At 42.2% G+C, this 22,983-nt stretch overlaps 1 protein-coding gene across 2 annotated transcripts; it reads left to right on the top strand.

Moving 5' to 3' along the window:
- Positions 1-15,555: 15,555 nt before the first annotated feature.
- On the top strand, positions 15,556-22,936 carry phf6 (PHD finger protein 6). 2 transcript variants are annotated; one of them, XM_071411550.1, is made up of 12 exons: positions 15,660-15,738; positions 15,813-15,980; positions 17,469-17,667; positions 19,189-19,293; positions 19,501-19,634; positions 19,724-19,770; positions 19,918-20,084; positions 20,168-20,308; positions 20,540-20,644; positions 20,986-21,119; positions 21,375-21,513; positions 21,624-22,936. In XM_071411550.1, exons 3-11 carry the CDS (start codon positions 17,536-17,538, stop codon positions 21,511-21,513), a joined length of 1,104 nt encoding a protein of 367 aa, XP_071267651.1. In that variant the 5' UTR covers positions 15,660-15,738; positions 15,813-15,980; positions 17,469-17,535; the 3' UTR covers positions 21,624-22,936. The 2 variants fall into 2 exon arrangements, with proteins under 2 accessions (XP_071267650.1, XP_071267651.1); XM_071411549.1 differs by lacking the exon at positions 15,813-15,980 and having other exon boundaries at positions 15,556-15,738.
- Positions 22,937-22,983: the final 47 nt, after the last annotated feature.

The following is a 22,983-nucleotide window of genomic DNA, read 5'->3' as shown; positions in this document are numbered from 1 at the left end:
ATAGTCCCGTACCCCTTCAAACATTCAACCTCCAGATGCATACCCCCTCTAGTGCCAGGGTCAGCGCACTCTCAAATGTTGTTTTTTGCCATCATTGTAAGCTTGCACACACACTATGCAATACATTTATTAAATATGAGAATTAGTGTGAGTTTTTGTCACAACCCGGCTCGTGCGAAGTGACAAAGAGCTCTTATAGGACCAGGGCACAAATAATAATATAATAATAATCAATATTTAACCATCTTTCATATAAAACATTATATGAAAGATGGAAATTGTGAATAACTCATGAGAATGAGAAGGGTGTGCTTGAAAGGATGCACATAACTCTGCAATGTTGGGTTGTATTGGAGAGAGTCTCAGTCTTAAATAATTTTCCACACACAGTCTCTGCCTGTATTTCGTTTTCATGCTAGTGAGGGCCGAGAATCCACTCTCACATAGGTACGTGGTTGCAAAGGGCAGCAGTGTCTTAACAGCGCGATTTGCCAAGGCAGGATACTCTGAACCCAGCCCAATCCAGAAATCTGGCAGTGGTTTCCGATTAAATTCAATTTTCACAGAACTGCTTGTTGTAATTTCGATGAGGCTCTCTTGTTCCGATATCTGTAAGTGGACTGGAGGCAGAGCATGAAAGGGATAACGAATCCAGTTGTTTGTGTCATCCGTTTTGGGAAAGTACCTGCGTAATTGCGCACCCAACTCACTCAGGTGCTTCGCTATATCACATTTGACATTGTCAGTAAGCTTGAGTTAATTTGCACACAAAAAATCATACAATGATCGAAAGACCTGTGTGTTGTCCTTGTTAATGCAGACAGAGAAGAGCTCCAGCTTCTTAATCATAGCCTCGATTTTGTCCCGCACATTGAATATAGTTGCGGAGAGTACCTTTAATCATAGATTCAGATCATTCAGGCAAGAGAAAACATCACCCAGATAGGCAAGTCATGTGAGAAACTCGTCATCATGCAAGCGGTCAGACAAGTGAAAATTATGGTCAGTAAAGAAAACTTTAAGCTCGTCTCTCAATTTAAAAAAATGTGTCAATACTTTGCCCCTTGATAACTAGCGCACTTCTGTATGTTGTAAAAGTGTCACATGGTCGCTGCCCATATCATTACATAGTGCAGAAAATACACGAGAGTTCAGGGGCCTTGCTTTAACAAAGTTAACCATTTTCACTGTAGTGTCCAAAATGTCTTTCAAGCTGTCAGGCATTCCCTTGGCAGCAAGAGCCTCTTGGTGGATGCTGCAGTCTACCCAAGTGGCGTCGGGAAAAACTGCTTGCACATGCGTTACCACTCCACTATGTCTCCCTGTCATAGCTTTTGCTCCATCAGTACAGATACCAACATGAGCAGCAGCTATGTTTGGCTACATACGGACCAGTAGTGGAATTCCCGCGAGAGAGTAACGGTTAATGTGATTGGATGTTAATTATTTGACTAGGCTACCTGTATTTGACATTGTGTTTTTATTTTGCTGAACACTAGATGGTTGAATTTCATTTTTGACAGTGAAACGAGGCAACTCAGGCGAGAAAAAAACCTCACCCAAATGTATAGATAGCCCTGTTGGAAAATATAAATGGACTGTTTGAAAATGTGAAGAAAAATCAAATAAAATGTTTTATTTTTAAAATGTGAATCACTTTTGTATTAGGCGTACCCCAGATGGCCTTACGTGTACCACAGTTTGGGAATACCTGGCCTAAATAATTCATTTTAGTTCCTTCATAGGTTACCTGGCTTGCTCCGGACTGATTTAGAGTTAGTATGTTGCTTAAGTCTGTCATGACGTTGCCTGTTTGGGTACATCAAGCCCATCCCCCTCTCCCTGCCTCTCCCTGCCTCTCACTGCCTCTCCCTGCCCCCTACAACCCATGCTGTGGTCACAGAGAGATGTCGTAAATTCCTGAGAATCTCCTCATGGCCAAACAGTATTAGAGAGAGGGTAAACTTTCAGGACAAAGGGGTTTCTTCCACCTCACAGAACTTGAGGTACGAACAGATTTCATGTTCCGGAAAAAGTATAAAAGATCGGTGAAGATTCCAGCTATTAACATGTCCGTTTGTCACAATGTGGGAAACTCATGGGAGACTGTGTGGCTACATTACCATACCGCTGTTTATATAATAGCCTCAGATATGAGGTTTATATCTAATTGTTATATAAGATGAATGAGTGAAAATGATACTATTTGTATAATTGTGTAATATGATTTTGGACTCTTTAATGAAGAAAAATACAATTCCCTTTTGATTTGAACTAAATCCAAGGACCGCCCCTGAGCCCAGTTAGGGTCAGACATCCTGGGGCAGCCCCTCTCTGCAATCCGAATAAAAACCCAACTCTGAGAAATGATCAGCAGACCATGTTTTTTCTCCATAGGAGGAGAACGAAGGTTGAGTACCATTGCTGAATCTGTTAACCATACCACGTGGTTAAACTCTTAGACGAATAAGAACAAGTCTTTGATATTGACTACTAGTCTGCAGCTAGGAATTCGGTATCATTGAACGCGAAGAACGACAACCGCCGAAACATCCATTCTATAACGAATGTCACTCTGAACTATCCACAATAACCAAGACAGAAAGACGGACCAAACTCTCCAACAAAAACTAACTTTTCTCCAGCAATCAAGACGACACACTGAGCGTAAATATATATATATTGATTGCAGTTGTTCCCGAATGAGTGAGCGTTCATGTGTAAAGGATTAGCATGTCAATTGTTATAGTTATGAACTCTGTAGTGACTTCTGAGTCGACCCCCAATTTTCCCTTTGTCTAACAAGCCGCCATGCCGGTTCAGCCCACTAGGGCATATTTCTCCCATCATTTCATGTAACCATTTTAAGTTTGTTTGTTTGTTTATGCATTTCTGTGAATTACTTAGTTAGTAATAAATAAATGATTTAAGCCAATTGATGTATGGATGACTCATAGTGAAGACTGGGTTCGTGCAGATAACCAACAATTTACGACGTTTGGAATGAGACTAACGTGAGGTAAAATAAATAAATCATTAATCAGAAGACTATTGATCAGATATGGAAATATCTGAAAGGTTATATTGGGAAATTATAACTTTGTAATCTGACTACTTTCCCTGGTGCCCCCAAATTCTTAGTTAATTAGTTACGTTATTATTTAGTTGATCGCGTAATAACTAATTACAGAGAATCTTTGATAAAAACTATAAGTCTTCAATTTAATGATAGCAAAGACACGCAAGTCTTTCCCCGGCATTTTACAGCTTGTTTCTTCTAGCATAATGCATTGCGGACTAAAGTGTCGTTATAAATCTCTCTATATAATCAGGTCCATTACATTTAAAAAAAATCTGAAGCTAACAAGGGGTAGGCCTATGCTTTTAGCCATTTTCTTTTACGAAAGCCACAATACTGTCACACACCCCCTCAATTCGAGCCTTGTTTTTGCTTGTATTGCATGTTAATTTGGCATTAATACGAGTCACATATCAGTTTGCAAATAATATAAACAAATATATATATCATTGAGTTAATAAAGCCGCATACAAACATGGTCTCTTTTTTGATTTCCTGAGTAAGGTAGCTACAAAATGCAGGGGTTTCAGCCCAGCTCAGTGCTTTCTGTGGTGGTGGGGCAAACCAGCAGAAAATACGGAGCGTTGCGCCGTGATTGGCTCAGTGTTCTGTCACTCATGGGGAAACTACGTCACTGCGAAGTCTAAGGGGAGCCCTTGAGAATTCGAGCCCTTTGGGTATTGACATAGAGATACATTAGAAGGGCCCATCCAAGAAGTCTCAATGTCATTGGCCACAGGTAAAATGATGTCAAATCACATTATATGTACAGTAGCTTTGATTGGACTGATTATGTCAACATCGTACTTTCAAAATCTTAGCAAGCAGTTAACATCATGAATCAAGTCGACAATCTACTAGCAAGATCCTTTTCAAACCTTGTCTGGTTTTAGACCCCATCATAGCACTGAGACTGCACTTGTGAAGGTGGTAAATGACCTTTTAATGGCGTCAGACCGAGGCTCTGCATCTGTCCTCGGGCTCCTAGACCTTAGTGCTGCTTTTGATACCATCGATCACCGCATTCTTTTGGAGAGATTGGAAACCCAAATTGGTCTACCAGGACAAGTTCTGACCTGGTTTAGATCTTATCTGTCGGAAAGATATCAGTTTGTCTCTGTGAATGGTTTGTCCTCTGACAAATCAACTGTAAATGTTGGTGTTCCTCAAGGTTCCGTTTTAGGACCACTATTGTTTTCCCTATATATTTTACCTCTTGGGGATGTCATAATGTTAACTTTCACTGCTATGCGGATGACACACAGCTGTACATTTCAATGAAACATGGTGAAGCCCCATTGCCCTCGCTGGAAGCCTGTGTTTCAGACATAAGGAAGTGGATGGCTGCAAATGTTCTACTTTTAAACTCGGACAAAACAGAGATGCTTGTTCTAGGTCCCAAGAAACAAAGAGATCTTCTGTTGAATCTGAAAATTTATCTTGATGGTTGTACAGTCGTCTCAAATAAAACTGTGAAGGAACTCGGCGTTACTCTGGACCCTGATCTCTCTTTTGACGAACATATCAAGACTGTTTCAAGGACAGCTTTTTTCCATCTACGTAACATTGCAAAAATCAGAAACTTTCTGTTAAAAAATGATGCAGAAAAATGAATCCATGCTTTTGTCACTTCTAGGTTAGACTACTGTAATGCTCTCCTTCCCGCCTACCCGGATAAAGCAATAAATAAACTTCAGTTAGTGCTAAATACGGCTGCTAGAATCCTGACTAGAACCAAAAAATGTGATCATATTACTCCAGTGCTAGCCTCCCTACACTGGCTTCCTGTTAAGGCAATGGCTGATTTCAAGGTTTTACTGCTAACCTACAAAGCATTACATGGGCTTGCTCCTACCTATCTTTCCGATTTGGTCCTGCCGTACATACCTACACGTACGCTACGGTCACAAGATGCAGGCCTCCTAATTGTCCCTAAAATTTCTAAGCAAACAGCTGGAGGCAGGGCTTTCTCCTATAGAGCTCCATTTTTATGGAATGGTCTGCCTACCCATGTGAGAGACGCAGACTCGGTCTCAACCTTTAAGTCTTTATTGAAGACTCATCACTTCAGTAGGTCCTATGATTGAGTGTAGTCTGGCCCAGAAGTGTGAAGGTGAACGGAAAGGCACTGGAGCAACGAACCACCCTTGCTGTCTTTGCCTGGCCAGTTCCCCTCTTTCCACTGGGATTCTCTGCCTCTAACCCTATTACAGGGGCTGAGTCACTGGCTTACTGGTGCTCTTCCATGCCGTCCCTGGGAGGGGTGCGTCACTTGAGTGGGTTGAGTCACTGACGTGGTCTTCCTGTCTGGGTTGGCCCCCCCTTGGGTTGTGCAGTGGCGGAGATCTTTGTGGGCTCTTTGTGGGCTATACTCGGCCTTGTCTCAGTATGGTAAGATGGTGGTTGAAGATATCCCTCTGTGCTTTGGCAAAGTGGGTGGGGTTATATCCTGCCTGTTTGGCCCTGTCCGGGGGTATCATCGGACGGGGCCACAGTGTCTTCTGACCCCTCCTGTCTCAGCCTCCAGTATTTATGCTGCAGTAGTTTATGTGTCGGGGGGCTAGGGTCAGTCTGTTATATCTGGAGTATTTATCCTGTCTTATCCGGTGACCTGTGTGAATTTAAGTATGCTCTCTCTAATTCTCTTTCTTTCTCTCTTTCTTTCTTTCTCTCTCTCGGAGGACCTGAGCCCTAGGACCATGCCTCAGGACTACCTGGCATGATGACTCCTTGTTGTCCCCAGTCCACCTGGCCGTGCTGCTGCTCTAGTTTCAACTGTTCTGCCTGTGGCTATGGAACCCTGATCTGTTCACTGTTATTACTATTATTTGACCATGCTGGTCATTTATGAACATTTGAACATATTGGCCATGTTCTGTTATAATCTCAACCCGGCACAGCCAGAAGAGGACTGGCCACCCCTCATAGCCTGGTTCCTCTTTAGGTTTCTTCCTAGGTTTGTTTTGGCCTTTCTAGGGAGTTCTTCCTAGCCACCGTGCTTCTACACCTGCATTGCTTCCTGTTTGGGGTTTTAGGCTTGGTTTCTGTACAGCACTTTGATATATCAGCTGATGTAAGAAGGGCTATATAAATACATTTGATTTGATATGAAAATAATTAATGATTAGAAATTATAAATAAAAACGTATCGGTGCTCATCGGCCATTGGACATAAACATTACACAACAAGTTGGAAATCGCAAATTCAACAATGAGTGGTTTGGAAGGAAGTGAGCACAAGGTGAGTCCAAAAATGTATTGTATGCTGCTGCAAAAATGAGGTAATATGCCAGGGAGATATGTATACTGTAGCTAAGAAAGTAATACTACAGTTAAAGTCGGAAGTTTACATACACCTTAGCCAAATACATTTAAACTCAGTTTTTCACAATTCCTGACATTTAATCCTGGTAAAAATTCCCTGTCTTAGGTCAGTTAGGATCACCACTTTATTTTAAGAATGTGAAATGTCAGAATAATAGTAGAGAGAATTATTTCTTTCAGGTTTTATTTCTTTCATCACATTCCCAGTGGGTCAGACGTTTACATACACTCAATTAGTATTTGGTAGCATTGCCATTAAATTGTTTAACTTGGGTCAAACGTTTCAGGTAGCCTTCCACAAGATTCACACAATAAGTTGGGTGAATTTTGGCCCATTCCCCCTGACAGAGCTGGTGTAACTGAGTCAGGTTTGTAGGCCTCCTTGCTCGCACATGCTTTTTCAGTTCTGCCCACAAATTTTCTATGGGATTGAGGTCAGGGCTTTGTGATGGCCACTCCAATACCTTGACTTTATTGTACTTAAGCCATTTTGCCACAACTTTAGAAGTATGCTGCTTGGGGTCATTTTCCATTTGGAAGACCCGTTTGCGACCAAGCTTTATATTCCTGACTGATGTCTTAAGATGTTGCTTAAATATATGCACATGATTTTCCTTCCTCATGATGCCATTTATTTTATGAAGTGCACCAGTCCCTCCTGCAGCAAAGCACCCCCACAACATGATGCTGCCACCCCAGTGCTTCACGGTTGGGATGGTGTTCTTCGGCTTGGAAGCCTCCCCCTTTTTCCTCCAAACATAACGATGGTCATTATGGCCAAACAGTTCTATTTCTGTTTCATCAGACCAGAGGACATTTCTCAAAAAAATACGATGTGCAGTTGCAAACCGTAGTCTGTCTTTTTTTGGCAGTTTTGGAGCAGTGGCTTCTTCCTTGCTGAGCGGCCACACAGGTTATGTCGATATAGGACTCGTTTTACTGTGGATATAGATACTTTTGTACCTGTTTCCTACAGCATCTTCACAAGGTCTTTGCTGTTGTTCTGGGATTGATTTGCACTTTTTGCACCAAAGTACGTTCATCTCTATGAGACAGAACGCGTCTCCTTCCTGAGCGGTATGACGGCTGAGTGGTCCCATGGTGTTTATACTTGCGTACTATTGTTTGTACAGATGAACGTGGTACCTTCAGGCATTTGGAAGTTGCTCCCAAGGATGAACCAGACTTGTGGAGGTCTACAATTTTTTTCTTAGGTCAATGTAAATAGTCTGGTGGCCATTTGATTAATTGTTCAGCAGTCTTATGGCTTGGGGGGTAGAAGCTGTTAAGGAGCCTTTTGGTCCTAGACTTGGCGCTCCGGTACCACTTGCCGTGCGGTAGCAGAGAAAACAGTCTATGACTTGGGTGACTGGAGTCTCTAACAATTGTTTGGGCTTTCCTCTGACACCGCCTATTATATAGGTCCTGGATGGCAGGAAGCTTGGCCCCAGTGATGTACTGGGCCGTACGCACTACCCTCTGTAGTGCCTTACAGTCAGATGCCGAGCAGTTGCCATACCAAGCGGTGATGCAACCGGTCATGATGCTCTCGATGCTGCAGCTGTAGAACTTTTTGATGATCTGGGGACCCATGCCAAATTTTTCAGTCTCCTGGGGGGAAAGGTGTTGTCGTGCCCTGTTCACGACTGTCTTGGTGTGTTTAGACCATTGTAGTTCATTGGTGTGGACACGAAGGAACTTGAAACTCTCGACCCTCTCCACTACAGCCCCGTCAATGTTAATGGGAGCCTGTTCGGCCAGCCTTTTCCTGTAGTCCACAATCAGCTTCTTTGTCTTGCTCACATTGAGGGAGACGTTGTTGTCCTGGCACCACACTGCCAGGTCTGTGACCTCCTTCCTATATACTCTCTCATCGTTGTCGGTGATCAGGCCTACCACGGTTGTGTCATCAGCAAACTTAATGATGGTGTTGGAGTCGTGTTTGGCCCCGCAGTCGTAGGTGAACAGGGAGTACAGTAGACGGCGAAGTACACACCCCTGAGGGGCCCCAGTGTTGAGGATCAGCATGGCGGACGTGTTGTTGCCTACCCTTAACACCTGGGGGAGGGCCGTCAGGAAGTTCAGGATCCAGTTGGAGAGGGAGGTGTTTAGTCCCAGGGTCCTTAGCTTAGTGATGAGCTTCGTGGGCACTATGGTGTTGAATGCTGATCTGTAGTCAATGAACAGCATTCTCACATAGGTGTTCCTTTTGTCCAGGTGGGAAAGGGCAGTGTGGAGTGTGATTGAGATTTCATCATCTGTGGATCTGTTGGGGTGGTATGTGAATTGGAGTTGGTCTAGGGTATACGGGAGGATGCTGTTGATGTGAGCCATGACCAGTCTTTCAAAGCACTTCATGGCTACTGACGTGAGTGGTATGGGGCGGTAATCATTTAGGCAGGTTACCTCTGCTTCCTTGGGCACAGGGACTATGGTGGTCTGCTTGAAACATGCCGGTATTCCAGACTCTGTCAGAAAGAGGTTTAAAATGTCAGTGAAGACACTTGACAGTTGGTTCGCGAATGCTTATATGGCGTATATGGCCCCGTTATTTATCCTATGGTTCTGACTTGGTGTACAGGGAGAATACTGTCAGAACGGCCCATGTTCTGAATTCTGTCGCTGTACATTTCAAAAGTGCTGAACAAATAGTTATATTGACAACGTCCGTCCTAGCTACGTTCCCTCATGCCATAGTTTGTACATCTCCATTGTCAGTAAAAACCACATTGGTTTAAACAATTCAGCCATATCAGATATGTTTTTTAAAAAGGCAGCAAATGAGGCTGAATTAACTGTTTTCTTTGCCAGACAAGGCTCCGCTGATAGCCAGGTGTAGCAGTGGTAATGTGTTGGGACTGTTGTTAGGGACTCTGCTGTTCCGACAGCTTTATGTAGGCCCTAACAGTTTGTGGGCACCGTTTGTCACCGTTATAGTGCAATTAATGTATTGTTTAGTGTTGTGTTGTGTAGTGGCTTTGCTGGCATGCATTACATTTTATTTGTCCCAGCAAGATTTACATGCTAAAAATCGCCACTGAACATAAGTTATGTCAATTACTCGAATATGGCTTATTGTGAGCCATATAAATAGCTTCATTATGGGCAATGAAACATATTCAAATCAATTATAGCAGTAGCAAGCTTACTTCAGGTCCTCCTTCTCATCTTCGTGCTCTCCCTCTCAAACTGAACAGGTAGGCATAGTCCTCACACACAGATATTGCCTTTTTTGGCCAGGGCTCATAATTTCTGATAGCCTATCCATTGCAGTGTCTAATGCAGTGTAGCTTTGTTTTATATACACCATCTCAGCAGCGCAAAATATAAGGGAAGGAAGTACATTTTCTTAAAAATATAACTTTGCTCTGTGCTTTTCTGAGCATGCTCTTGGTATAGCCTAGACCTATATCCTATAGTATAGGCTATGGATCATTTGATTGAGACCACACTAGGCTTACTTGATATTGCACGCCCAGCAGAGAATCATGGATGAGGGGCAGCATTGGGCACACATTGAGATTTAATAAGTAACTCATTCTCAAACACTGAGCAATATGACATTCAGGGCTCTATTTTCAGGTTGCGTTAAGGCTGCATTAGTGCCAAACGCCTGTTTGTTTGCAATTTCAACCTGTAAAGTCAGCACTCTGCTATTTTCAAACTGTTGCGCAAGGATGGGCAATTTACCTGTCTCAGCTCGCTTGCGCCCAGATAGGAAGGTTGGAAATATACTGAACAAAAATATAAACGCAGTATGCAACAATTTTAACAATTTGACTGAGTTACAGTTCATATAAGGAATTGAATTAATTGAAATAAATTAATTAGGCCCTAATCTATGGATTTCACATGATTGGGCAGGGGCGCTGTCATGGGTGAGCTTGGAAGGGCATAGGCTCACCCATTGGGGAGCCAGGCCCAGCCAATCAGAATTAGTTTATCTCCACGAAAGGCCTTTATTACAGACAGAAATACTCCTCAGTTTCATCAGCTGTCCAGATGGCTAGTCTCAGACAATCCCGCAGGTGAAGAAGATGGATGTGGAGGTCCTGGGCTGGCGTGACTACACGTGGCCTGCGGTTGTGAGGCCGGTTGGACGTACTGCTTATGGTAGAGAAATCAGCATTCAATTCTCTGGCAACAGCTCTGCTGGACGTTCCTGCAGTGTTGTGGCAGTGTGTTGTGTGACAAAACTGCACATTTTAGAGTGGCCTTTTAAAGGCCCAGCACAAGGTGCACCTGTGTGATGATCATGCTGTTTAATCAGCTTCTTGATATGCCACACCTGTCAGGTGGATGGATTATCTTGGCAAATGAGAAATGCTCACTAACAGGGATGTAAACAAATTTGTGCACAACATTTGAGAGAAATAAGCTTTTTGTGCATATGGAACATTTCTGGGATCTTTCATTTCAGCTCATGAAACATGGGACCAACACTTTACATGTTGCGTTTATATTTTTGTTAAGTATAATATAGCCTCAAGTAACGACAATTATTTATGTAACAGTGCCAGTAGCCTATGAGTTGTTTGCAAGAGGGACTCCCAACAAGAAGCTCCTCATTATGTATTCGTAATCGTCATTTACAAGGTTTTGGCTGCACTTCTCAAAACACTAACACAATAAACGTAATTCTACATTTCAAAGGGGGGTAAAAATTTGTGAGATTTGAACCGTTACCACAATCTGTTCGACACACTACACAAAAAAACTATTTGAAAAGGACAGTCAAACAGTTGCTTTGATTATCATAATGTGGGGTTTGAGATTAGCGAGTAATATACTTGCGTTTATTTTTGTTGTTCAGTATATTTGAGGTGTGTCCTTAAAAACATTTTCCAATGTGCTAATTTCAGGCAGCACTGGTAAGGGTATTTAAAACCAACCAAAAACTGGTTTTAGCGGTAACACGGTTGGTTATGGCATTCATTTTGACAGCGGTAACGCAGCCTAATCCAGCCATGACGCACACTAGCATACGCGCATGGAACAATAATATTGTGCTTTTGGAGCCTGTATACTTCGTATTTAGAAACATTAAAAAAAGGCATGTTTTTTCCCCATTTCGTTTTATTTGATTAAAAACCAAGCATAGCCTCCCCTCTTCCCAATGAAGGCTGTTTTCTTTTTGTCCTGCCAAATAAAATCAAGTATAGTCTATTCAAGACCATCGACAAAAGGGTTTGGCTCTTGAGACAGCTTGGAAATAAATCTTAATCACCGAAGCTTTATTAAAGATCAAGTTTTAGAGGAGCAAAACAGTGAGCTGACATTCCCTTTTTATCTACAGTATGTATTGTAGGCAGGCCTACACTATTTTAGCCATGCTTAAAATCTTCTGTGTTGTTTTAATATTAGATGCCCACAGGGAGAAATTATGGTGCCTGTAAATGTATTTAGACATAGCCTATTTAAAACAAGTTGTTGTTTTGTTTAGAATTTGATCCGAATTATTCACTCTTTTTGTAGGCCTTATCAATAATGAACGGTATCTTGCTTATTGACAAGGTTTGGCATGTTCATGCTCAGTTATAATGCAATTTACAATAGGTCTAGCCCCTATATCAGTGTGAATGCTATGTATATATTTCCACATTGAAGCCATGCAATTACTTAGAACAATGCTGAATGCAAACAAGTTCAAGTTAACATACAGTACCAGTCAAAACTTTGGACCCATTCCAGGATTTTTCTTTATTTTAACTATTTTCTACATTGTAGAATAATAGTGAACACATCAAAACTATGAAATAACACATATGGAATCATGTAGTAACCAAAAAAGTGTTAAACAAATCAAACTATATTTTATTTTTGAGATTGGGTTTGGCGCCCCCCTCGGGTTTGTGCTGTTGGGGAGATCTTCGTTGGCTATACTCAGCCTTGTCACAGGGTAGTAAATTGGTGGTTCGAAGATATCACTCTAGTGTTGTGGGGGCTGTGTGTTGGCAAAGTGGGTGGGGTTATATACTGCCTGGTTGGCCATGTCTGGGGGTATTGTTGGACGGGGCCACAGTGTCTCCCGACCCCTTCTGCCTCAGCCTCCAGTATTTATGCTGCAATAGTTTATGTATCGGGGGCTAGGGTCAATATGTTATGTCTGGAGTATTTCTCCTGTCTTATCCGGTGTCCTGTGTAAATTTAAGTATGCTCCCTCTAATTCTCTCTCTCTCCCTCTCCTCCCGGAGGACCTGAGCCCTGGGACCATGCCTCAGGACTACCTGGCCTGATGACTCCTTGCTGTCACCAGTCCACCTGGTCGTGCTGCTGCTCGAGTTTCAACTGTTCTGCCTGCGGCTATGGAACCCTGACCTGTTCACCATGCGTGCTACCTTGTCCCGGAACTGCTGTTTTCAACTCTCTCTCTCTCTACCGCACCTGTTGTCTCTAACTCTGAATGCTCAGCTATGAAAAGCCAAACGACATTTACTCCTGAGTTGCTGACCTGTTGCACTAGAGACCGCAGGAGCGGTAGAGATACTCTTAATGATCGGTTATTAAAAGCCAACTGACATTTACTCCTGAGGTGCAGACTTGCTGCACCCTCGACAACTACTGTGATTATTATTATTAATTGACCCTGCTGGTCATCTATGAACGCTTGAACATCTTGGCCATGCACTGTTATAATCTCAACCCGACACAGCCAGAAGAGGACTGGCCACCCCTCATAGCCTGGTTCCTCTCTAGGTTTCTTCCTAGGTTTCTGCTTTTCTAGGGAGTTTTTCCTAGCCACCGTGCTTCTACATCTGCATTGCTTGCTGTTTGGGGTTTTAGGCTGGGTTTCTGTATAACACTTTGTGACATCAGCTGATGTAAAAAGGGCTTTATAAATAAATTTGATTGATGAATTTGATTCTTCAAAGTAGCCACCCTTTGCCTTGATGACAGCTTTGCACACTCTTGGCATTCTCTCAACCAGCTTCATGAGGTAGTCACCTGGAATGCATTAAAATTAACAGGTGTGCCTTGTTAATAAGGATCGGACCCTTTTTTTCCATTTTCACCTAAAATGACCCAAATACCGATCCTGTAGAAGTTTTAAATAAATGATGGACTGTAGTTTCTCTTTGCTTATTTGAGCTGTTCTTGCCATAATATGGACTTGGTCTTTTACCAAATAGGGCTATCTTCTGTAATACCACTCCTACCTTGTCACAACACAACTGATTGGCTCAAATGCATTAAGAAGTAAAGAAATTCCACAAATTAACCTTTAAGACATGAAGGTCAATGTAGAAAATTTTAAGAACTTTGAAAGTTTCTTCAAGTGTAGTCGCAAAAACCATCAAGCGCTATGATGAAACTGGCTCTCATGAGGACTGCCACAGGAAAAGAATACCCAGAGTTACCTCTGCTGCAGAGTTACCAGCCTCAGAAATTGCAGCCCAAATAAATGCTTCACAGAGTGCAAGTAACAGACACATCTCAACATCGACTGTTCAGAGGAGACTGCGTGAACAGGCCTTCATGGTCAAATTGCTGCAAAGAAACCACTACTAAAGGACACCAATAAGAAGAGGAGACATGCTTGGGCAAAGAAACATGAGCAATGGATATTAGACCAGTGGAAATCTGTCCTTTGGTCTGATGAGTCCAAATTTGAGATTTTTGGTTCCAACAGCCATGTCTTTGTGAGACGCAAAGTAGGTGAACAGATGATCTCCGAATGTGTGGTTCCCACCTTGAAGCATGGACGAGGAGATGTGACGGTGTGGGGGTGCTTTGCTGGTGACACCGTCTGTGATTTATTTAGAATTCGAGTTACACTTAACCAGCATGGCTACCACAGCATTCTGCAGTGATACGCCATCCCATCTGGTTTGCGCTTAGTGGGACTATCATTTGTTGTTCAATAGGACAATGATCCAAAACCTCCAGGCTGTGTAAGGGCTATTTGACCAAGAAGAAGAGTGATGGAGTGCTGCATCAGATGACCTGGCGTCCACAATCACTCGGCTTCAACCCAATTGAGATGGTTTGGGATGAGTTGGACCGCAGAGTGAAGGAAATGTAGCCAATAAGTACTCAGCATATGTGGGAACTCCTTCAAGACTGTTGGAAAAGCATTACAGGTGAAGCTGGTTGAGAGAATGCCAAGAGTGTGCAAAGCTGTCATCAAGGCAAATGGTGGCTACTTTGAAGAATCTCAAATATAAAATATGTTTAGATTTTTTTTCAACACTTTTTGGGTTACTACTTTATTCCATATGTGTTATTTCATAGTTTTGATGTCTTCACGATTATTCTACAATGTAGAAAATAGTAAAAAATAAAGAAAAACCCTTGAATGAGTGGGTGTGTCCAAACTTTTGACTGGTACCATATTTAGCAAAGATGGGATGGATCTACATTTTGTTATTTTGTTTCTGTAAGGTCTTTAACAAACTATAACGGACCAACATTGGAATTGGAGTTGATTCCAAAGCAATACATAAAATACCATAAATACACAATTTGAAGCAGGGATTGTCAACTAGATTCAGCTGTGGGATGATTTTTTTTGTGTGTGGATGGTCGGGGGGCTGGAACATAATTACGATCACATTTCTCTATTACGCGTGGGAATACTTGGGAACAGATTTCTCTAATTAAAATCACTTGGAGCTGATTTCCTGGTGTTTTTAGTCTATTATGTCAAATAAAAAATACAATTATATTTTTTTTCAATTGCAACGAAAACTTGGGGGGCCCGCGGGCAGCCAGTTGGAGAATCCTGACTTGAAGGAACAACATTTATAGTCACGGAGCACATTCTGATTAACCAGTGAGGAGCCAAGCCTCTACACACCCACAACTGGTTTATTCATCAATACCCGCCAGCACTGCGCAGATCATTTTTAATTGTGGAAATAGCAAAAATATTTCGAACACACCCCTGAACCTATAATGGTATGGCCAGCGCTTAGATTACCACAAACCAGGTTCATTAATTGATTGCAAATTACATGACCCTCCCCTGGACTAAATAAAAAAATATTAACCCTCCCCTTGTACACGATGTTCCCCCTGACTGAAATTGAAAAAGCATGACCCTCCCCCATTTTCCTCCGTGTGACAATGGTGTAAATTTCGACCACTCCCTTATTTGTTCAATGGCATCAGTGCTTCTTGGTACATAATTTTCAGGGGGAAAATGTGCGTGCATAGCGTGGGGGCGTGTTTAAGTTTTTTTTGCAGTGCGCAACGTCACTCGAATGCTACGCAGTGCTGAAACCGAACACAAGCGATCACTGATTAAAAAAAGGGGGAAACTACACACACACTCTTGATCACACTTTCACCCCTTCTATCCAGCACAGCAACGTGACAAAATCCCACAGAGACTGGTAAGATCTAAATATCTTTCGGCACTGTACTAAAGGAATGATCGGTATTTTTTTTATCAGGTAACTATTGTTAGGTTTTAGGTCGATGGGAATTGCTGACGGACAAGCTCGCTGAAGTCCCTCGGTGTTCACTGCTGAATGTGAATACATCACGTATGGCGCTCTGCGTAGAAAGCACTCAAAACCTACACGCGCCTCTTCACCCTGAACAGAAATATACTAGAATAAAGTATGTTTAAAAGGTTAGTTATGATCACAAATGAAAGGACTATCTTTGTTTTACTGGTTCGGGCCTTTCTGTCCTACGACGAGGGCCTACACTCCTCGATGAGCAGTGTACCGAAATAGTAGTGTTCTTATACAGTTTGGAAGAGGCACACACACCCCTTTTTTTATTTCAAAACTTACACTGAAATAAATAGTATTTTGACAAGATTGTGTACGCGATGTTCCCCCCCCAAAAAACACAAACCAACACGATCATTAATCTAAACTGTTCGTAGCACTATGTGTCACTGTGTTTCGTGTGTAATTCTTGAAGATTTCATTGACAGTTTAGTAGCTATATATCCTTCGTTGTTTACTTGGCTGGTGAGCATGCACGTTGTGCTGCGTTGTTGCCGCCCGTCGCTGTGAGATCCTCTTCCTGAGCTATCATGGCAGCTGTGTTTAAAACCAAGGCGTTGCGGTGCATGCCATTGTGATTAAAAACACCCAGTTTCGTTATTAGGAGAACATGAGGTTATAGAGATTGAATGTTACTGTGAAATACAACTTTTACCTTTACATTTGTCTGGTGTTTTTCAGATTTTTGTGATCAGGGTCTCTCACTTTTCAGTGTTTGTATGTAATGTCTCCATTTCCTATGAAAATATTATATCTTAACCTAATGAATTCTACAAGTTATTGTACTTTTTTTTATTTATCGATTTTTGTTGATTTGACAATATAGCTGTTCTTGGGGTAAATTGTAGATTTTGTCTTCTACACTTCTCGATCATAAAATGTATTCTACCGTCTTTCAACAATTTACTTGACTTTTCTGCTTTTCTTTTCTTCCAACACATGCATGTACACACAGATACACCACACCTACACCAACAATGGAATTGGCAGTAGCCGAGGGGCTTAACTTCCAAAAAACAGGAGAAATGTTCCACAGGCCCACCCCTACTTTATTTGTCTCCAAGTCTCAACCAAATTCACCTTTTGTTTCACTGATGATTACACAACATGTTAGCAATGTATTCATGAAACACAGTACGTCACCTCCAGCAACCAACAACGGTATGGTTTCATATGTAGGCCTAGATTTTAGGAACTTGGAGGGCCTTAACAGTTTTTTTTTAATAATACCTTCAGATATCATTATCTGGCAGGTAGCCTAGTGGTTAGAGTATTGGGCCAGTAACCGAAAGGTTGCTGGATTGAATCTCCGAGCTGACAAGGTAAAAATATGTTGTTCTGCCCATGAACAAGGCAGTTAACCCACTGTTCCCCAGTAGGGCATCATTGCAAATATAAATTTGTTCGTAACTGTCTTGCCTAGTAAAATAAAGGTTACATTTTAATAAAATACAATTTTTTTAAAAATATTCGCTGACAGCAATAAACCTGTACCTTACCTGTCTAGTGTAATCTATAGTATCTATTGGGGTTTACTAACAAGGTCAACTTGATGCTGCTATCAAGTGATTACCTCTCGTTCTTTCTGTCCCTCTCACGAACAGAAGAGCTCACTGACTGTCACAGAGACGATACAGGAGACGACGAGAGAGTTTGTGAGAGAGACCCACCATGTCGGCACAGAGGAAGGGAGCGGCAGCAAAGCTGCGAAAATGTGCCTTCTGCAGGACGAACCGGGACAAGGAGTGTGGACAGCTGCTCGTGTCGGACAACCAGAAGGTGGCAGCCCACCATAAGTGCATGGTGAGAAGAACCCCCAGTCGGTGGTATAGCACTGACTACTGTATGCACTGGCCATCCATAAGGGTTTCTCAATGCCAACCAATTTAACTATCATATAAAACCGTATTTAAGTGTCACTCCACAATATGATAGTATTGATATCCATGTTACGGGTTAAAAAACAGATCATTGTGAACCACTTTTGAGGCACTGTAGGTGTAGCCGATGTGAAATGGCTAACTCGTTATCAGTGACGTCACTCGCTCTGAGACCTTTAAGTAGTTGTTTCCCTTGCTCTGCTTTGTGGAGTGACTGGTTACGATGCTTTGTGGGTGTCAGTTGTCATTGTGTTCAGAGGGTCCCTGGTTTGAGCCCAGGATGGGGCAAGGAGAGGGATGTAAGCAACACTGTTACAAAAGCAATCATATAGGGCCGGGATGATACCAGTATCACGATACTCATTATTATCGTGGCAAGGAAACTAAACTCGAAGCGGATTGAACTTCTTTAGGAAAACCACCCTAATGTTGGAAACAAACATTGTTGTCATCCAGAGTTACATATATTTATTTTCTAAGCTACAGCACACAATATTTGACATACAGCTGGTTTTTATCAGGACGAAACACGAAACAGTATGGTCTGATTCGTGTTTTCATTTTTGTCATGGAAAAGATATTGCAATACTGGTATCATCCCGGCCCTACAATCATATCTATTTCTGTATTGCAGCTTATTATTCCGATTAGCGGGGAGTGTCCTTGTGTCTCAGTTGTGAATCCTTATTCTTCTTAGGGCTTTGACGGTCATGGAATTTTGGTTGGTGGTAATTGGCCAGGCCGCGGCCACCATAACACCCCCCCCCCCCCCCAAAGACTCACATTTTCTCCTCTCCTGACAGCATGTGCTGCCATAGAAATAGAATGAATAGAACAGGCGTCCCCATTCAAGTCAATGATGGCATAATGGGTGGACTGGCAGCCATTGCGAGGAGCAAAACAGGAAGTACCAATCAGTAAGTGCTGTGATTACGAAACTGACATTTAAAAAAAAAAATACATTCCATCGCATGAGCCACATCAGTTAACATAATTAGAATGAACATATTACATTACCATGAGCGTACCCATGAGTTTACCAGTCAAATTGCCAGGGTTAGCGGTTCCAAGCCTGTTCTATTAATGATATTTCTATGTGTGCTGCTGCTGCAGGGAGGGTGGTGTTGCCTAGGCAACCGAAGACTCATTTGCAACTACAACTTGCTTGTTTCAGCCAGGAGCAAAAAAGTTTCATCACATTACGAGTCCATGTCACCACTGAAACGGACTCGACTGCATGAATGCCCAGCCATCCCGTCTTCAGTCAGCTGTTACAAAACTATTTCAAAACGGTTATGACTTATTTTATTTGAAGTCTTCATCCATAACGTCAGTTACATGGTAGTAGTGCCAGCCCTAGTTTTGCTCTCTGAGAAGTAGAACATAGTTATTGCTTGTGTTGTCCATGTATTCTGTTGAATGATTTTGTCATTGCCCTGTGCAGCTTTTCTCCTCCGCGCTGGTTACATCTCACTCAGACTGCAACGAGAACATCGGGGGGTTTTCTGTCCAGGACGTGAGAAAGGAGATCAAGAGAGGGAATAAACTTGTGAGTCTCTATGGCAAGATATTCCCACATGTCCTCACATTTGGAATGTGTTCTAGATGGCACCCTAATCCCTATTAGTGCACTACGGCAAGTCTGGTCAACTAGTGCACGATTTAGGGAATGGTGTGCCTTTTAGGACTCATACCACGGTGAGTTGCCAGGTTCAGCTAGTGAGATGGGAGGTCTTATTCTTCTCCTCCCCTTCAGATGTGTTGGTCCTGCCATCGGCCTGGTGCCACTGTTGGCTGTGATGTGAAGACATGCCGGCGGACGTATCACTACTACTGCGCAGTATGGGACAAGGCCCAGGTCAAAGAGAATCCCTCACAAGGGAGCTACCTGTAAGTGCCCTGTGTACATAACCTTATTAAAACATTTAGCTTGACGTTTCTGTTAAAAATGATCCTAATATTTCTGTCTTTGGATGTAGTGTGTATTGTCGCAAACACCGGGATGCCTCCCAGGATGCCAGTGAAGGTATCTAACTTCTCTTCTATGTGATGCTCAGCACACAAGGGATGGCTTTTCTTTTGACACTTAAAGTAGAACACGGGGATAACTCTCTATACTGTTGTTGAGGGTGAATTGCTGGTGTATTGATGTATCCAATTTTATATTTTTCAGATGAACAGGAACAAGGAGGTGTTGCCAATGACTCCGACTCCTCCCCTCCACGGAGTAGGGGGCGTGGGAGATTAGAGAAAGAGCGAATCAAAGTTGGATCCCGTGGCCAATCAGAGGACACACGCTCGACCTCCTCTCAAGGTGTAGATGATGAGAGCTCCTCGCATGTAAGACCACACACACACACACACACACACACACAAAACATTTGCCCTGAAAATGTATCCTGAGGTGTGTGTCTGTCTTTCAGAGGGACAGGTCCCCTCTGAGGGGCTCTGGGGACGGTGGCCAGCGCTGTGGCTTCTGCCACTCCGGAGAGGAGGAGAACGAGATGCGGGGCGTGCTACATGCAGATAATGCAAAGAAGGTTGCTGCACATTACAAGTGCATGGTAAGAATTATCTCATCACTTGTCAGTCTGTACTAAGCTGTAACAATCATTGTTCATCAGAAAAAAAATGAATTTTCTGCTGAAGATGGTCTATATACTATTGCTTGTCCAAGCATTACTTTCTGGAAGATGTATGGATTGGAAAAGCACAATCCATTTTAAAGGTATTTTCTGCTATACTCTGATTTGCCCTGTCTGTCATCTGACCTGGTCGTCACTCCTACCTGGCAGCTGTTCTCATCGGGAACCGTCCAACTCACTACCTCCTCACGGGCTGAATTTGGGAACTTTGACATCAAAACGGTCATCCAGGAAATCAAGAGGGGGAAGAGAATGGTGAGAACCTTGCAGATAGCACTGTAGTATGGTAATGTGAAGACGCAAGGGTTGCTCAGTGGGACAAGTAGCTTACTAGCAACTAATAATTTTATTTGCAGAGAATTTTAATGCATTTCTACTGAATATGGGGGAAGATCCTTGAAAGTTGCCAATGCTGTATCAGAGACCTGCTGTTGTATTACCAATCAGATTGATGTACCCATAGAGATCCTATTAAATAAGTATTATAGTTCTATGGATGTACCTTCCTTAGTTGAATCCACTGACTGTAAGTTGCTCTAGATAAGAGCATATGCTAAATTACAAAAATGTAACTCTATATTGATGGTCTCTTCCAGAAATGTACCCTGTGTACCCAGTTGGGAGCCACTATTGGCTGTGAGATCAAAGCCTGTGTGAAGACCTATCATTATCACTGCGGCCTGCAGGACAAGGCCAAGTACATAGAGAACATGGCTCGTGGCATCTACAAGTGAGAATCCCCTCTGCTTTCTCATTTTCAGGTTTCAAGTCCTCACCTATGGATAGTTTTCTTCTGGTTCATAAAATACACACTTAGTTTGCTGTTGGTGATTAATTACATTGCAACTACTTAAATATAGTATAATTTATTTGCTCCTGACAGACCTCAATAATAATCCTCAAGTTAATATTCCTGTCCTGTCTGTAACGATATATAACTGTCGTAAAGATATAAGTTGACATTACACTATTGTCTCTTCTCCAGGCTGTACTGTAAGAATCACAGTGGGAATGAGGAGCGGGATGAGGAGGATGAGGAGAGGGAGAGTCGCAACAGAGAGAGGGCGGCCATTGATCACGGGGGAACACTGCCTCTGCCTCCGCCACAAATCAATGGCAACTAGGTATGGCACTGTCACACCTGCCTGGATCAAATGGTGATGAATAAGTACCAATAGGCCAGCAGCTGTCAAGTATTTGGTATATTGCTGATGTCAATGTACTCCCTTCACAGGTGATGGTTAAGGATTGCAGGATAAGAAGAGGGGATATCCAAGATGGAGCAAAGATATTTTTCTATTGCGTTCTCCCGAAGTAGGGGGTCACTGCCAGCCCCCTCATTCACCATTTCAGTTTCTTCAAACATCAGACACACACCCCTGCCAGATGTGAACATGTCAGCCCCTGGCTTCTTCACAAACCTCTTTCATATTGTTAAGTTTCATGGATGAGAAATGGCACGGACGGACTGGAGTACTAAGAGCAAAACACTGCTGCTGGGTGAAAGACGAAGCATGAGAGTTGTGGTCTCCCTGTAATACATGTTGTATTGCTCTTAAAGAAGACATGACTCAACAAAGTTATCAACATTCATTGTATCTTGCTTCCCATGTGCCCCACAGCATTCCATAGTCCTATACAAACAATATTCTTCTTCCTCTAGCTCTTCTTCAAGGAGGCTGCCTTGTAATATTGTAGATTTTTTTCACCAGTCTCTTCCTAATCATGGAATTTGATTTACTTTGTTGTAGCTGTAATCTTCTCTCAAGAAATTCATTTTTTTACTTCTCTAAAAAAAGTGTATTGTTTGACAACTATCATAATCATGAATACTATTGAATATTTGTGGCTTTCTTTATAGTCAATCAGGATTAAAGTTAATCTGCTAGCATGCAGCACTTTAGATTGTTTATTCATGTTCTGTATTGCTCCAACATGCCCATGCAGACTTCTTTATAAGGAAAGAATATTGACTTAAGTTTTTGTGCTATTCTCATTTTCTCAGCATCCACAATTGTATTCGTGAAGGGTTACAATTACAGGCTACAATATACATTTTGTATTACACTTATTATACTGCTGAAATGTTTTTGTCCAACATAAGAAACCAAGAAAAAAACATTTTGATGTTGTCCAGCAGGTGGCAGTATTCCTTTTTCCTTTTATGATTTGAATATTGTACCAGGCATGTTATTTCGAAAGCTTCCAAATATGATTTTTTTTAACTTTTAAACTGCCAGATCAATATAAGATGCCTCACAAATAGTGGTTGTTGATGGACGCTTTGGGATTGGAGGAGTTTTGTTATGGTCAGATAATAGGGTGAAGAATGTCACAGATACCTGGATGTTGACCAGAGCAAGAAGGCCCTTCCGCACTACCCCAGTCAACAACGTCTTCTGGGTTCAACCGGCTAGATGTCTAAATGGTAGTCTGTGTTTAGTTAAACCTTGATCTCTATCCAGGCTATATATCGTTTGAAGTAAGTTTATTGTTGGCAATAAAAACGGAATACAGTCCGCTGCACAGAAAAGCAGGTTGAAAATGTATTATTGTTTTGGAGCATTTCTATTTAAAACGGTACTGTTGATTTA

The sequence above is a fragment of the Salvelinus alpinus genome, chromosome 7, assembly GCF_045679555.1.
Source record: "Salvelinus alpinus chromosome 7, SLU_Salpinus.1, whole genome shotgun sequence".
NCBI lineage: Eukaryota > Metazoa > Chordata > Actinopteri > Salmoniformes > Salmonidae > Salvelinus > Salvelinus alpinus.
The sequence above is the reverse complement of the archived record's forward strand: the minus strand, read 5'-3'. Positions and strand labels throughout refer to the sequence as shown.

Excerpts from the sequence above, each read along its gene's own strand:
- phf6 (XM_071411549.1), top strand. The coding sequence starts at position 17,536 with ATGTCGGCACAGAGGAAGGGAGCGGCAGCAAAGCTGCGAAAATGTGCC. Across the intron at positions 19,635-19,723 it reads CCCTCACAAGGGAGCTACCT|TGTGTATTGTCGCAAACACC; the intron begins GTAAGTGCCCTG and ends CTTTGGATGTAG. Across the intron at positions 20,309-20,539 it reads CTGCACATTACAAGTGCATG|CTGTTCTCATCGGGAACCGT; the intron begins GTAAGAATTATC and ends CCTACCTGGCAG.